Raw genomic sequence first — 15834 nt, 5'->3', positions numbered from 1 at the left:
CTCACCTTGTGAAACGGGCCCAAAGAAAGCTGAGCATTTGTTTTGTTGCGACAGTCATGACATGTGAGGCAGCGTGGTGGAATCAAGCTCTCGTCAATTTTTGGGTATGTAGAGCTATGGGTATGCTCTTAAAGCTCGTTCGCCTGTCTTTATTTGGATGAAAAAAATATCCATTTATCTGGAATACAAGTTGAGATATTTGCGAATGAAGGAGGTGGGGGTTACCTGTTTTCAGAGGTAAAATTAGTGAGAAAATGGCTGTCAAAGATTAGTTATTTCCTTAGAGTAAGAGCCCGCGGTAACTGAAAATTTACATTTTTGTGTGCCTTTAATCAACGTTTTTCATAAAAATCCACACAGAAATGAGTTTTTTAATGGGCATGAAAGATGTTGAGCCAAAAAACAAAAATTTGATGAAAATTCACAAACCAGCGGAAAAATGCAAGTTTCTTCACTTTGGTTATTTTGATGAGAGCCTGATTCCACCACGCTGCCCCACATATTGACTTCTAAATTTGCATTCTGACCAAAGACCTGCGTTTGACCGTGTGTGTAACACGGTAGTTGACTGGGTTCGTCATGTATTTGTTTGTTGGAGCGGGGTTTTTTTTTTGCCTGGGGCAAGCTGAGGTCACAGGACTGGTATTTGGTATGTAATATAATATAGGCCTATGTACTTGCAATTTCTCAGGAATTGACGAACTAACTGAGGCAAAATTGTTGGGTACGTTTTTGCATCAAAATTTGACCAGGAGTAGAATATAATAAGTTATTTAAACATTTCAACAAACACAAATTAATTTTTAAAAATTATGTTTGAAAAAATTAGCCAGGCTGAACTTGTCCCCCTCCCCCACATGGGACTGGGCCAAAGAAATGTAATGGCTTCCATAAACCAACTAGATGGACAGACGTCAACTCCCTTCAACAGTGATGCAGGACGCGGATGCGAGACTTCCGTCAGAACAGTGGCAGACGAGATTGAAGAATTAAATTTGTCTGTCCATCTGACGGAAAGATGTGAAAGGAGACAGATTTTTGGCCTGAATGCGCAGTAAGAAACATAAAGACTCAAGACAAGATCTGAATCAAATTACACTACTTGTGTATTTATAGAAAAAACTTTCAATTAAACACAAGCAAAGATAGTACATAACAAGATGGTTCACTTAGCCAAAAAGGTGTCCCCGGAAGTCCGCTCACTGCTTCAGATGGCGCTGCAGTTTTTGTTTCGAAGTTCTCTTTCATTTCTACAGAAGAAGAATAGGAATAGCACCCCTTTACGCATCAGCTGTTCCGGTTCGCTCAGTGAGGAGTTTTGGATTTATTTTATTTTATTGATCTCTCGCCTCTCGTTCTAGAGCCAATTTAAAAGAATAAAACAGTTGCCCCTTCCAGCTGAAAAGGATTTTTGCCAGCATAACCATTTAAAAAGGCGTTATTCCGAAATTCTAATTGTAATTTAAACAAAAACTTTGATTTTTTTTCCTCAAAAGTAAGGTAACTCTGTTTGCAAAGCCGGCGCTTTTTCAAAGAGGGCGCCACAAGATTTTGAGGACACTTTTTTAATTGGTTCAGATTCAAAGAGAGGAGTGAACCATCTTGTTATACAGAATCTTTGGTTAAACACAAGTCGCCTCTTAATGAAAACATGGAATGTTCTATGGAGTATTGGAAAAAGAAGGAACAAAATTAAAAAGTCAACATTAACTCACTTCTGCTTAAAATTGAGTGAGGGTGGCATGGTCAGAGGAGGTCAAATTGAGCACTTCTCATGTCGATCTTCATGCATGAACACACACACACCCAAATCACACAGACAGACAGACACACACACACACCCATACTCATACATACACAAACACATAAGACCTCATATCCCATGTAAAGAAATATCAGACTGCCCTGAGGCCTTCATCAAAGTCAAACTAAACAAACACAACAACTTTGAAACCTTCTGATGTTTTCTTTGACATCTTTAATTCTGGTCTCCAAAAATGTCCAAAACAATATTTATCTACAGATTACAAAGAAGGCAATGTGCATTCCTGAAAAATTTTCTACAACTTCTTTCAAATAAAGTGACAACTCTTTGCTGGGACTTCACACCAGTAAATTACGAAACTTAACAAATTAAATCAGGATTTATTCTACATTGAATTAGTTGATTAAAAAAAAAATTGTATAAAGTAAATTCAGGATAAACTTATGACATGTATTGCTTTCAAAAGGGATGTATGCTTCTCAAAAGTAGAGGGTTGAGTAATATTGTATAGGTTCATGTTTAGTTTGTAGCTTATATATATAGAGGTATATAATCATTATTATCATAAATGATACAGATTTTTGAATATCACAAGTCATTTGATTTTGATATTACTGTCAGTACAAATTATATACTTGTTATAATTGTAGTAACAAATAAAAGTGTGGATGACAAATCAATAAGAATGAATTTAACAATAACGACAAATAGTCAGCTGGTAACAACAATGCTTGATAAATCAATAAGCTTGAAAGTGCAACATTCTAGTTAGAGGATTTGATACTGTTGACAAAAGAAGCAGCAACAAGTCTTGAACCAACAGACTTACAAACAGTCGCCATCATTCATCACTGTCATGTGTCAAAATACAGGGTATTCAGGAGAAGCAAAAATTGTTTTATTTCTCCCAGGACACTATCTTGATACAAAAACTTTAACTCAGCTAAATCAGTTACTATAGCAAGAAGAAAAAAGAGACTAGGACCAGAGGATGAACCTCATCAAACTAGGACCAGAGGATGAATCTCATCAAACTTTACGACATATTTGATTTTCATTTTTCTGAAACTTTGAATCTCTACAATGTTGAAGAATCGCGACGAAATGCTGATTTACACACATGTGACCCTCACTCTGGTGAGAACACAGCAAATACAGCAATACCTGCACCAGGTAAAAGTGAAAAAAAAAACCAAAGCAAAAAAACCCCCGGACTTGAGAGATATACATTCTGTAAGTGAGATATCAATGGTTGACAAACACATCAAGAGTTGCATTGGTCTCTGAATGCTGCTAGTGTGGCACGGTATTGAACAGTTACATACAGGTAAAAAGCACAAGTAGTTTATGAATCTTTTGTGATAATGTATTGAGACAGCAATAAAATGACTAAAGACCTCATATTAAAGCTGTGTCATGTCAACAGCATTTTGGCCTGTGATGCGAGCCACTTTGACAATGATTTAGTAAAATCTTGTAACTGATCTTTGCATACAATTATAACAGACATACCCATAATGCAAACTCTGGACCAAAACTGCATCCAGTGAAAGTCCTCAGCAGTGGAAATACATGTACATTGAATAAACCCACATGGAATGACTTATACATTTGGGGGCAGGAATGAGAGATTTTGAGATCTATCATGCTCTTATTGATAGGGAGAAAATCCATTTCCTAGTGAAGTACCTCAGCAGTGGACATGCATATAGACTGAATAATCCCACATGCAACGAATTATACAATAATTGTGGGGAGGAATGAGGAATGAGAGAATATGACATCTAATGATATTATGCTCTCATTGTTAGGGAGCAAAAATCGTAGAGCTGCAACGTCACTTCACTTTGAGTTTTGGTCTGTTAGATACTTGTGGTGGTCCCTGGGACTCGTTCCTCTCCGCCGGATGGACAGAATGTTTTCTTTTTCTCCCTGTTTCAGAGCGTGGAGCTTCCAAGCGTAGGCAAAAGAACCCACCTGGAAGGGTGAAAATAGGATCACATAACAGACTTCTTGATCAATAGAACATTAACGACACAATAGCTGCTGTGAATAAAAATACAAAGAAAAAACTTTACTCAAGGACAAAGAAGTCTTGACCAAGAATATGCAAAAGAATTTCTTTAGACAAATGGAGCTATATTGTATTAGAACTTATGGTACAGCCATGCATATTATATCCATGCAAAGATAAACAATAAACTAAATACAGATGGAGGTGACTCTGAACTGATTTCTATACAAAGGTTTTGTTTGCTTTGAGTTGAGAGACTTTCTTATGTATGTACTTGTATAAAATCCACAGACAACAAAGGAACATTTAAGGCTTCTTTTATGCAATCAAGATCTGCAGGTTGCCAACAGAACTGAGAATCAGTACACAAACTAAAATAACGTGTTACTGAACCCTATGGGGAAATTTGGGTTACTAAACTATAACAAACATATATACATAGATAAGTATTTTAACACACAAATTATACGTACAAAGAATGACCAAATACACAAATTATACCAATACAAAACAATTTTACAAACATGCCATTGCATGTTGCCACTGTCCAACACTTTGTTTATTTTTTTTGAGTTAGGTTTATTGTGTCTCGCTCAACGATATACCCCAGTGACTGCCCTTCAAAACTCAGTGAGAGTCACCGACACTTGCTCGATTTTATTTGTGAGTAAATTCAGACTTGTTTTGTGTAAACTTAAAGGGTAAAACTCACCGGCATAAAACTGTCTTTTTTGCTCTCATCTTCAAGACCTGTGAGTTCCTCTGCAGACAATAATGGCAGACGGATATGCTTGACTGCCTCCCTTGCTACCTCATGGACTTTCCGCCCATTGACCACCTGAGAGGAGAAATAATGACATGCCATGTCAGTTTTAAAAAAACCTCTTCGTTGACGTAGCAGACACATACGTCCGATTTGCAGGAGGCCAATACCAATAATAATGCACATTTCGAACAATTATACAAAAATCAGATGCATGTACACGAGTCTGCATTTTTGATAGCAGGCATATTATTGCCTGCGTTTTTAAGTTTCAGATAAAGAAAACAGGACTGAAATGTGTAAGTACCCCAAAACAACGCGTTTTCAAATATATGCAAAATTCATGTCCTCAATGAGTTAATGTAGGTGTATTTATGGATGTTCCTATCAACACAATTTAGATCATTTAGGCGGCCAGAGTCCGACCCAGTCTGTCAGGGCCAACCAGGCCTGAGAGGGATACAGCATCCTAGTAGAAAGACCAAGATACTCTCTGAAAATTCTCCCCAAAAAGGAATCGAACTCGGGTCTCCTGCATGTCAAAGCGATGTGCCTAACTGCTGCACCACAGATGCTTGTCATGACATGTCTTTAACTTTTCCTGTCAACATCTTTATTAGAGAGTAAGTCTAGCGTCTTTCGGGTGAAACATCTTTAGCGTTCCACATCAACATCTTGTTAAGCAAGTCTAGTCTTCTCTCGTGTGAAATATCTTTAGCATTCCATGTCAACTTCTTTCTTATAAGTCTAGCCTTCTTTCATGTAAACATCATCATTACCATACAGATAAGACTCTATCTGTCTGATGATTTAGATCAGATAAAAGGGTTAGCACTGGAGGCTACTGAAAGGATCAAAACACAGGTATGTGACGTCGGCAGTCTAGTGGTTGAGCTACCAGACTCGTAATCATGAGATTGTTGGTTTGGGGTTCGAGGCTCAGGCCCGACATAGAGCTCTTGGGAAGGGCACTTTACATGAGTTTTTCTCACTTCAACCAGCTTTGAAAGGGTACCTGGCTAAAGACAATGTAAGATATTGTAGTTTGTTAGTGTTTTAGCACCTGTAAAATGGCTGCTTGCACTGTATGCTTTCCAGGAACCTGAGAATGTTTCTGAGTGTTCTAGGGTCTGCTTGAGTGACGGTATAGTGTTAAGAGCATACAGTTTGCCTTTGAGTGGGGATATGTGCTATACATATTATGCTGTTTATTATTATTATTAGTATTATTATTATTACTATCATTATTATTAGATAGAAGAGATTGAATAAAAATATGGCTCTGAAAAATAGAAGATTATAAACAAAATTTTAAAGAGAAAAAAAAAAAAAAAGGATCTTTAAATAGGACCTACTTGCAACATCAGCCAACCACTTAGAAATATCTAGCCATCTAACATAGCTATCTTACTCTAAAAGAATCTCTCACAATAGGTAACCACAGGAAAAGCACACACAAAAAAAAAGAAAACCTATCAACCTTTTGAACAAATTTTGAACATTATGCCCCCATGGGACGCCGATCGGCGATGGTAAAAAGTCGTCCCTTTCCCCCACAGGACGCCGATCAGCAATGGTGTGATATAGCAACAAAAACGTTGTGGAAATGATCTCCTTTTTGACATATTACATGTTAAAGTTGATTTTCCTTTTTGAATGGTTTTTGTGACCTTAGAGACTGGAGTAAATTTTTTAGAAAAATGTCGAGTAGACCTAGTATGAGTGCTGCTTTACTCTTATGCCAAGACGAGAATTTGGGTGATGAATGAGCTAGAGATCTATTGTTTTCAGTTTTAATTCTAATTCCTTTTTTGGTGAACATGCGATCATCACTTTCATAAATTTCATAATGGTAGGAGTAATTTTGTTGAGATACAGGTGTAGTACTGATGTACCCCATCTGCATCCTGGTCCTTGGGATAAGTGTTGTGCGCACTGTGTGGGAGGAAAGGGGTAAACCAGGTGTTCTTACGCCCCTATTGACACAATTTAGATCATTTAGGAGTACTGGGTCGGATCCTGCTTGTGTGAAAGTCAAGGCCAAACTGAGCTGAAAGGGATAAATCCCAGCAGAAAGACAGAGATGCTAAAAAAAAATCTTTTCCCCTCTCAGGAATTGAACTTGGGTCTCCTGCTTGTGACAGCAAACAGTCTAACCACTAAACCATAGACGTCGGTAAATCTGTCTACAATTTACTACAAACCACAAGCAAAAAAAACCCCCAAATCAAAACTTATTGATTGAAGAGACACAAAATTTGTAATTTGATCCTTACGGAATTAACTGTTGCCCACTCCTTGACCGCTCGGTACAACTCCAATTCATCCATGCTCAAACGACTGGACCTCAGTATAGAGACCAAAGTGTCTTCGCTGATTTCCTGGAAACTCTTGGATTTGAAAACATCCTGAAACAGGATCAATGAAAAGATTTTCACAACATGCTCTGCTGTAAGCTGACAAAACGCCCTTTTTCCTTTTTGGCGTCAAATTTTTTAATTTGTTAACTTGAAAGCCTGATGATCATGCAGTTTCTCTACTTGTGTGAAAAAAATAAAAAATCAGCTATAGGCTAACTAGTTTTTTAATAAATTAGAATTCAAATTTTGGAAGAACACCTTTTTAAAATGGTTACGCTGACTAAAAAAACCCTCTTTATCTCGAAACTGCTGTGAATAAGAAAAGGTTTTTCGTCAGCTTATGGCAGAGTTGTTAGATATTCTGTAGTTTGTAGATTCTGCACTTACACTCATCAGGGCTGTGGAACGTGGTTGTGGTACATAGGCCAACAAGTCATCATAATATAAATTTAAAAAAAATGATACTGGCAGGGGTAAGCCACGAGAAACATGGAGGAGATGTGTGGAAAGGGACATGAGAGAGATCGATGAAGCTCACATGGAACGTGCTAGGAAGGATGGCCCAGGACAGAGATAAATGGAAGGAGCTTGTATGTGGCCTATACCCTGCCAGGGATGAAAGACATTGATGATGATGAATGATGATACTCCTATGAATAACAATAGTTTGTATGTCAATGTCTGATGATATCCAATAGATCTGTAGAAAAGAATATTTCTTAAAGAGAAATTATAAGAAGAAATTATAAGGATTAAGATGACTTGTGGCTTCTGCTACGGTTGATGAGACCAATCCTGGCAGATTCGAAGTGCTTGGCACATATTCGCCGTATTAATTTAAAAAGAGAAATGACTTCAGCTGACATTTGAATGAATCAAAGGATTTGATCTCTATTAAAGTACTTGTCAAAGTATTCCAAACCTTGGGGCCTTTAGAGATCCCAAAGGTTAAGTTGAACTTCGGATGAGTTGATTTTTTTTTTTCACTCCCTAAATAACATCAACTCATCTGTAGTCGACTGTATTGTTCTTAGCCTTCCTATGATCCTCTCACCTAGAGGTGTTCGACTTCAGGGTTTTTGAGTTATACATCACGTCCACTGAGAAAATCCTGACTCTGAATTTGTTGTTGTCACCTCAAAACAATAACACCCTAACTTTGTAATTATCATCAGCATTCTCATTTGAAGTGCAAAAATAAAAAAATAAGACATTGTTTAATGGTGAGGCCTCTTTATAATAATGCCCCCCCCACATTCTTAAATTCCAGACAGCACAACTCTTTTCTCACTAGTCTGCCCCGGTGCTACCTGAGTAAATGAATGAAAAATGACCTCAACAAAATGAAAGGAATGGAACAAAATATAGACAACCTGATAAGATATTTTATCAGCAATACTTAATTATGGGTATATTGTTTATTAATCTTACTTTGTCATATATGGCGTTTTAGGGAAACATCTTGAAAAATCTCTGTATCTGGAATTCATTCCCAAGTCATGTTAGAAGCTGCAGGAGAAGTATTTTGGCTCATATTTGTTGACTTACCCCTGAATTATCCTCGATGAAACCCATCGTCTTTTCTTTTAAGTCATTCTGGTTGTAGGTCACGGCAGCTTGCATAACATCACAGGCGTTTGTGCTTGTCAAGTTCTCCTCCATGTAATCAACACAAAGCTGGTAGAAAAGATACAAAAAAAAAATATACGGGTACAGTCTGGCAAACATAGCGAACGCGCACATTGCGAACAGATTTTCTTATCATGTATATTTGTATTTAAAACATTCAGCTTATATCACAACAACAAAAATACTCAGCTCTAGGCGCATTACAGAAATCAACGAGTACAAAACAATAATTTTAAAAATTAGGGAAGAAAACAACAGACAATTAGACACTAACTATTCTACCATTCAGCCAAATAAAAAATAACAGCTACTCAATAACTTACGTCTCTCAGATCGTCAAGGCCATACTCCAAAGATGTTGCCAGCACATCAATAGCCTGAAATGAAGACGTTCTTTTATTTTTTTTTGAAAATTATTTATTGTATCAAGTTGTCAAGTTTGTACTTATTTTGAAAGTTATTTATTTTTATCAAGTTATATTTTTATTTTGCAAGGTATTTATCTATATCTAGTTATCAAGTTTTATTCATTTCAGAAGAAGAAATTCTGGACGTGTTGAATGTGGATTTTTCAAAGCTGTTAATTTTTATTTTTAAATGTACGTGTTTTTTACACCGCCATCAACACAATTTAGATAATCTGTTAACTTTGTTAGACACTTGTAAGTACAGATGGCAAGATGACAAGGACAAGATGATAAAGCGGCAGAAAAAAATAAAGAATTTCTGACTTGAGTGAGAAACCCACAGATTTTAAAACACTGAGACTTTTCAACCCCAAATTACTGAGATCTTTTTACCAGAAAATCCCTGAGACTTTTCACAAGAAGAAAAATCGTGAAAAGATCATGACTTCGCTTGAAAAATATACAAAACCAACAACAATTCAAGTTCTCTATCGTCGCCCTTGTTACAAGGTCGGCTCACTCACAAAATATTAGACAATTATTTTTATTTGACAAATCGGATCGTAAATTATCCATTTCATACGCTCAGTAATGCACATGTCGGTATTTTGACTACAAATGTTGCTAAAATGTTCGAAATAAAGCCAGCCACCAAAATGAAATCATAAATTAAGTTTGATGCTTCTCCTGGAAAATTCACTTAGTTGAGGTTAGCCTGACTTATCACAAAGGTGACAATATGGAGACATTTCTTTTGTTGAATATCTGACGTTACATTAAAAACTCAAATTGATATAGGCCTAATGTAGTAAACTTACATTTTTGGAAGACAAAGTTACACAGTTTGTGTAAATAAATTCCAGCATTGTTATGAAGATCTCCGGTGACATATCTGACAGTACTAGTGGGACGTCCTTTTCCACATTTCCAGCTTTGTCTGCAAACATAGCCTTAAATACAGCACATCTTGCGGACAAGAGGCATCGGTGGGCGTACACTGCCTTTCTGCCAGGGCCAATGAGGAACTTCAGGTCACTGTAAGGTGTCAAAAATGTTTATTTCCAAGTGAGTACATTTATATATGACATATAGCCAAGGACTACAGTACTAATATATATATAATATATACCTATATTTTTGTAAAATTTATGATATAATATACTTGTGCTGGAAGAAAAAAATTATGTAATTATTTATATGACTTGAAGACACTGAGCTGATTTTGACAAACAGCAATTTTTATGGCTGCCAGCAATTAATCACAGTTGAACCTGCTCTGACGGCCACCTGCACAAGACAATCACCTGTACAAACAGCCACTTCCCCCTTTCTGTGCATTATACCGTGTAAGACAGCCATCTGTCTTAAATGGACATTTTTCGCCTTGATAATGGGTGGCTGTCCTAGACATTCTTTTTACAGTATTTTAAAGCTGTCACTGAGTTTTTGTAAGTATTCCAGTGTTCTTCTTTATCAATGGAACAGTGGTAGTACCTTCCTATTTCATTTGTTGCTGATATTTACAAATAGTCTTCCCATTTATAAAATTAATGATAACTTTCAATACCGATCAATTAAAAAAAAAGGAGAAAAAGATTTTTAAAAATATATACAGTGTGATGCTAACATAATCACGACTTCAAAATGAAATTAGCATAAAATAATTTTCATGGATCTCTAAAATTTAAGACATGAAAGCATGGCTGTATATGCTACTTTCACGGGGGAAAAAACAAAAGGAATCGAAGTACTTTTAAGTGCCCATTTTTCAGGTGACGCAACCAGCCTCGGCATTCAATTGTAGGCCTATTGTCCTTAACTTTAATATTTTTGATGAAGTGACTAGAAAAATAAATCATAAGTAATTACTATTTCGGTTTGACAATTCCGAGCCATGTCACAACAACCCCAAGGAAATAGTAAATTAGACGATCTGCAACTTGATGACTAAGGCGACTATTTTTATCTTAACCCTATCTGTACGCCCTGGGGTCATTTTGTACCGCAGGGTTGTATTCTTTTTTGTTCACATTTTAGAATACCTGTACTTCTAGAGCGAAGATCTCTTTGAAACTTTCAGTATTTCTCAAAAAATCATTTTGACAGACTGCTATGCACTATGCAAAGAGTACGGATCGGATTGATTCTTTATCTCCGTAAGGGGTAAACCCACTATGCCAGGGCCCGTTTATGTTACTAAATCTAAAAATGACAAAATCGTCACTAAATTGGTGATTACATCAAAACAAGTGAACCTATTTCGATAGTTCTAAATCAAAAGAACGAAATCCTGATAAAAGAGAACTGTTTTCGGCAACTGCCAAAAAGTAACTTGAAGTCAAAGTCATAAAGGAATGCACCCGAGCCGCCGTCAGAGGCTCACCGGCACAGTGGTTCCGACCCCGAGCCGCTGGGAGATAAAGAGTTAACGTGTAAATGTCCTCTTTGGAAAGTGGAAGCACAGGAGTTCCCCAACTCCTATGGATACGATAGTAAAACACGACATACGGATAGGGTTAAAACAAATTTAAAATGAAACTATAGAAACCAAAACTGAGAGGCTTTTCCATTCATTCTTATGGACTTTAAAATATGTAATGCAGTGACTGAGTTCACAGCGCCCTGAATCGTCCACCATTGGCACAGAGGCACGACTGAAATGCTATAGTAGCTGAAAGTGAATGAGGAAACGGCACAGGAATACTCGTGTGAAAAACAATGTAGCGGTCGTCCGAATGTAACTGAGTTTAAGAGGGCAAAGGCGGGCACTGCAAAACAGCCGTGGTCGACAAGGCCTCCCTCACTCAGTGCGCGGAACACGACTTCGATCCTCTTCCGCTGTGCGGACCCGGCAACACTCGACAATTTGAAAATAAAGGTCAGTCGAAGAAACAATTTTAGGGAGAACGGAAGAAGGCCAAGGCGGGAAGAGGTGAAAAAAAGAAGTAAAAGGGAAAATTAATGGTCGCGGGTGAAGTGAGCGGGATCATCTTTAAATTGCAAACTACATTCTACATTCATGCTGCCGTGAACGTAGTCACTGTGAATAGATTTAGATATAAATCTAGATCTAGATCTAGATCTAGATCTAAATTCTAGATCTATGTAAACAGGCCTAGTCGAAAAGTCATGCTTAGCCTGCAAAGGAAAAAGTCATCACCAGTAACAGCTCATTTTTATATCATGCTTTACTTTACAATAAATTTGGTTACATTTCATATACGGCCACCTCTATTCTCACCCGGAGTGAGAATAATGCAGGCGAGTCTTGTGGCTATTCTCACCCGGTGCGCGTTCACCAAATTTTGCGTTCACCCTAAACCACAGAATTCTACACTGTGATAACAGAAAAATTGTAGAATTCTGTGCCGTGAACAAACGTTCCATTACAACTGTAGCCTACTAAAAGCGTACAATTTTGTCTGTGGGCAGTGGAGAGAGAGAGAGAAAGATAGAGAGGAGTAGCGCGAGAATTTCCGGGCAAAACAAAATGGCGACCCGCGTAGTTCGGCTCGATTCGAAAAGTTAAATAGCCGTAGCATCTTTGTAGACAACCAAATTAATTTACTTTTGTGTTTTAACATCATTTTTTAACTTTGTTTTGGTCAATTTGATCGTCCACACCGATAGACAGTATTAAGAAAGAGACAGAGAGAGAGAGAAGAGGGGAGGAGTTGATCTTGCGAGAACTTCCGGGCGGGTGAGAATAGCCACTTTCTTTATATACATTTTAGGCCTAGATCTAGATCTAGAATCTAGATTATATAATTGTTTTCGTCTGGTCGTTGGCAACAAAAAAGTTGTCTCTTGATCTAGATCTAGACTTGATCTATCTACCTGAATTCCTTGTTGTTGACCATTACCTGAATTCCTTGTTGTTGACCATTTTCTTCATCATTCTCGCATACTCCTCGATGTTCCCCTTCACCAGGGTCTCTGCTCCTGCTTGAGTCATGTTTGATTCATGTGGAGAAGGACTGCTTTTCGAGGAAGACGAATGTGACCTTCTACTCATTCCACAACGGTCAGTATTGTGGGGAAGTTCAATCTATTTGAAAAACTAGCCACTGACCAAAAGAAGTCAAAAGGAAGGAAGTCAAGTTTCAGTTTCCATGGACGCTTACATATAAAAACATAGAACGCGACTAGTTTCTGTCTCAATTCTGAAATCAAAATCGATAGACAGAACAGAAATAATGAGTTATTTTAGAATATATAATCATGTATTGTCCTACATAATAAATATATACATAATACAACAAACTTAAGATGATTAAAATAAAAGTTTATAGAGTTTATTTCCGTGAGAGCAACGCAAAAAGTATGAACGTGTTGGTTAACGAAACGAAACCAAAATGTAAACAACACGGCATGTTGACAATTGACAAACCAATCTATTGAAGTTGACTGCTAGGCCTGACCGGCTGCCTAAATAGAATAAAAGAATGGCACAACCGCAAGACTGTGTTCTCCCGATAACAGGAGGACAAAACGATTCAGAGAATGATTTACCCCTCTCCTCTAATTTCAAGCACGTTAAAGTTAGACATTTTGTCATGGAGCTCAAGTGTTCTTTTCAAGAGAAACGTTTTGACGGTTCGATAGTGCTGTTCTGTCAGTTTTCACCCAACCACAGCGAGGCGAAGGTTGCTGATGAATCAATTATCGACAGCAAAGACTCAGACTCATGTTTCAGTCACGCAAACACACCTGACAAAGAATGTGAAATAAATTTAAACCAACAACCATTTAATGAATGTTTATTAAGTAGGAAACATCATGAAGTCTGTCTTGATTGTCACAGTTTAGATGTATCTGCTTGCTTTAAGTATACATTGTCAGAGAATGAGTCGGTAAATCTAAGTGCTATTTTGTCAAAGTATGCATCTGCTAATCTTCAGATTCCAGCCATTGACCTTCAGTCTTTAAAGAAGATCCACAATGATTTCAAAAGGGATACTAGCGGTAGTCGAGCTAAGATGGCAGTGGATTTTAGTATGGATACCCATTGCTTAAAAGTTGCTCTTCCAAAGTCTTCACATTGTGATCATCATGTGGCTGTTATTGAAATTCAGTTCAAAACTCAGGCTGCAGGTCCTTCTTTGATGTGGACATTTGATCAATGTCAAAGGTACATTTTCATAAAATAATTTCAAGTGGAATTGCAGTTGTGCCAACAGCTATTTAAACAAGAGAAAGAAAACAATTGAAAATTATAATGATAGCTTGGTATAAGAAGACTATCACTTTTGAAAGAGAGAGAGATAACGATAGTCCAGAGACTAGATTCTATTCTCTTTCTACTTTTTCTTCTTGTGAATTTCCGCGCACCAGCTTACAGTGGTCTACTTATATAACAGCCTCCTCTGTAATTTAAGGCAATCACCTGTACAAAAGGCCACTTCCGATTTTCCCTTTGTTGAGGAGAAAAGTTGCCGTCTTATACAGGTGGACGTCTCTCACAATGTCATTTTATACTGTAAAATAAAATGTAAGGGGGAAATGAGAAGTGGCCATTTGACAATTTGTAGGCTTACATATAATATAATGTGATTGTCTTAAACAGGAGACCTTTAGAGCAGGTTTAAGGGGCTCTCGTGGACGAGAGGTTACGGTGTTTGCCTCTCATTCAATAGGCCCCGGGTTTGAATCCGGATATCGACGGAAAATGTTCTTCTCTAAAAATGTAAGGCATCATGGTTAAATCAGGCACTTGCCAAATAAATGAACCGAAGAAAATGGCGTTTTTCCGCCGGTTTGGCAATTGTTTTCAAATTTAGTTTTTTGGCTCTACACCTTTTATGTCTTTGTAAAAACAAATTTCTCTCTAGATTTTATTGAAAAATGTGATTTAAGACACAAAGAATACATTTTCATTTCCCAAGGACCCTAAGCTATGGAAGTACCAAAATCTAGCGGCCATTTTCTCGATAAATTTACCTCCAAAAACAATCGGAAATATCTCGACTTCTATTCACGTTAGATGGATATTTTTTTTTTATCGCATGCAAGGCAAATGAATTATCTTTAAGATGACACCATTAACTCAACATGCCCAAAAATTGATGAGCACCTGATTCCACTGCATCGTAACACAAATGTGCTCCTTTAACCTCCTTTCCTGCTCTCAAACAATGTTCAGTCATCTTCTTTCGTCTCCACTTTTTGGCCGCTCCCCCCTCATCTCCTGGCTCCTGACTCTTTCTGCAGCCTTTCTGCTGCTACTCCTTGACTCCTTCTTACTGCTGTCTTTCAGCGTCACGCCCTGATCTTATGGTAAGGGAGATCTAACACTTAGCCTTCATGGATAAGGGCGAAAAATATCATGGGTCCCGTGTGTATGTTGCGCATGTTAAAGATTCCTTGGTGATCCAAAATTGATGAGAGTAGGCTTTGTCCACCAGCTGGGCAAAATTCAAAGTTGATTCCTACTAAACGGAAAAAGTTTAATGTGTCCCACGAGCTCATATGACCTTATGCAGTTTGGAGAGCCGTAAAACACTTACTTAGAAAAAAAAAGAGCAGGTTTGACTGTATAGTGTTTCTTTACCCTGTGCTATAATGGTGTTGTTTTTTTAAAAATATTTTTTTTAGAGAGTGTGTCTTCACTATCGGCCATCAGCTGAACAACAGGTCCCTGTTCCCTGCTCAGGACATGCCGGAGGCGATGGTGACGTGGCACTCGTCTGTCACTCTGGGAGACGCCACAAGTGAAGAGTACACTGTTTTGATGACGGCTGAATCGAACCCTTACATTTATCAGGACGTCAGTAGGTTTATTATTCTTTTTCTCTAGTATTGTCACACCTCGTCATAATATACTTCCTTTATAAATGTATTTCATTGCCATTTTTTAACATAGATACTATATCCTTTATGTTTAAAGAACAACATAG

General features: G+C 37.5%; 2 protein-coding genes across 2 annotated transcripts in view; one reads left to right on the top strand and one right to left on the bottom strand.

The window, feature by feature from the left end:
• Nucleotides 1-1958: 1958 nt before the first annotated feature.
• LOC101849579 (BTB/POZ domain-containing protein 19) lies at nucleotides 1959-13149 on the bottom strand. Its single transcript, XM_005090065.3, has 7 exons — nucleotides 12802-13149; nucleotides 9757-9973; nucleotides 8855-8908; nucleotides 8451-8579; nucleotides 6819-6950; nucleotides 4492-4617; nucleotides 1959-3742 (listed from the first exon to the last, which is right to left on the bottom strand). The coding sequence occupies exons 1-7, from the start codon at nucleotides 12951-12953 to the stop codon at nucleotides 3608-3610; spliced, it is 945 nt and encodes a 314-aa protein (XP_005090122.1). The 5' UTR covers nucleotides 12954-13149; the 3' UTR covers nucleotides 1959-3607.
• Nucleotides 13150-13261: 112 nt separating this feature from the next.
• The window catches only part of LOC101856070 (aminopeptidase O), a gene marked incomplete at its 3' end in the record, with an annotated part of 32116 nt that continues 29543 nt past the window's right edge, over nucleotides 13262-15834 (top strand). The window contains 2 exon segments of the mRNA XM_005090093.3: nucleotides 13262-14069; nucleotides 15533-15708. Coding sequence (XP_005090150.2) covers nucleotides 13384-14069; nucleotides 15533-15708 — 862 coding nt within the window.

Source organism: Aplysia californica, unplaced genomic scaffold (genome assembly GCF_000002075.1).
Source record: "Aplysia californica isolate F4 #8 unplaced genomic scaffold, AplCal3.0 scaffold00012, whole genome shotgun sequence".
NCBI classification, from domain to species: domain Eukaryota; kingdom Metazoa; phylum Mollusca; class Gastropoda; order Aplysiida; family Aplysiidae; genus Aplysia; species Aplysia californica.
Note: the sequence above shows the minus strand (reverse complement) of the source record. Positions and strands in the feature narration are given on the sequence as shown.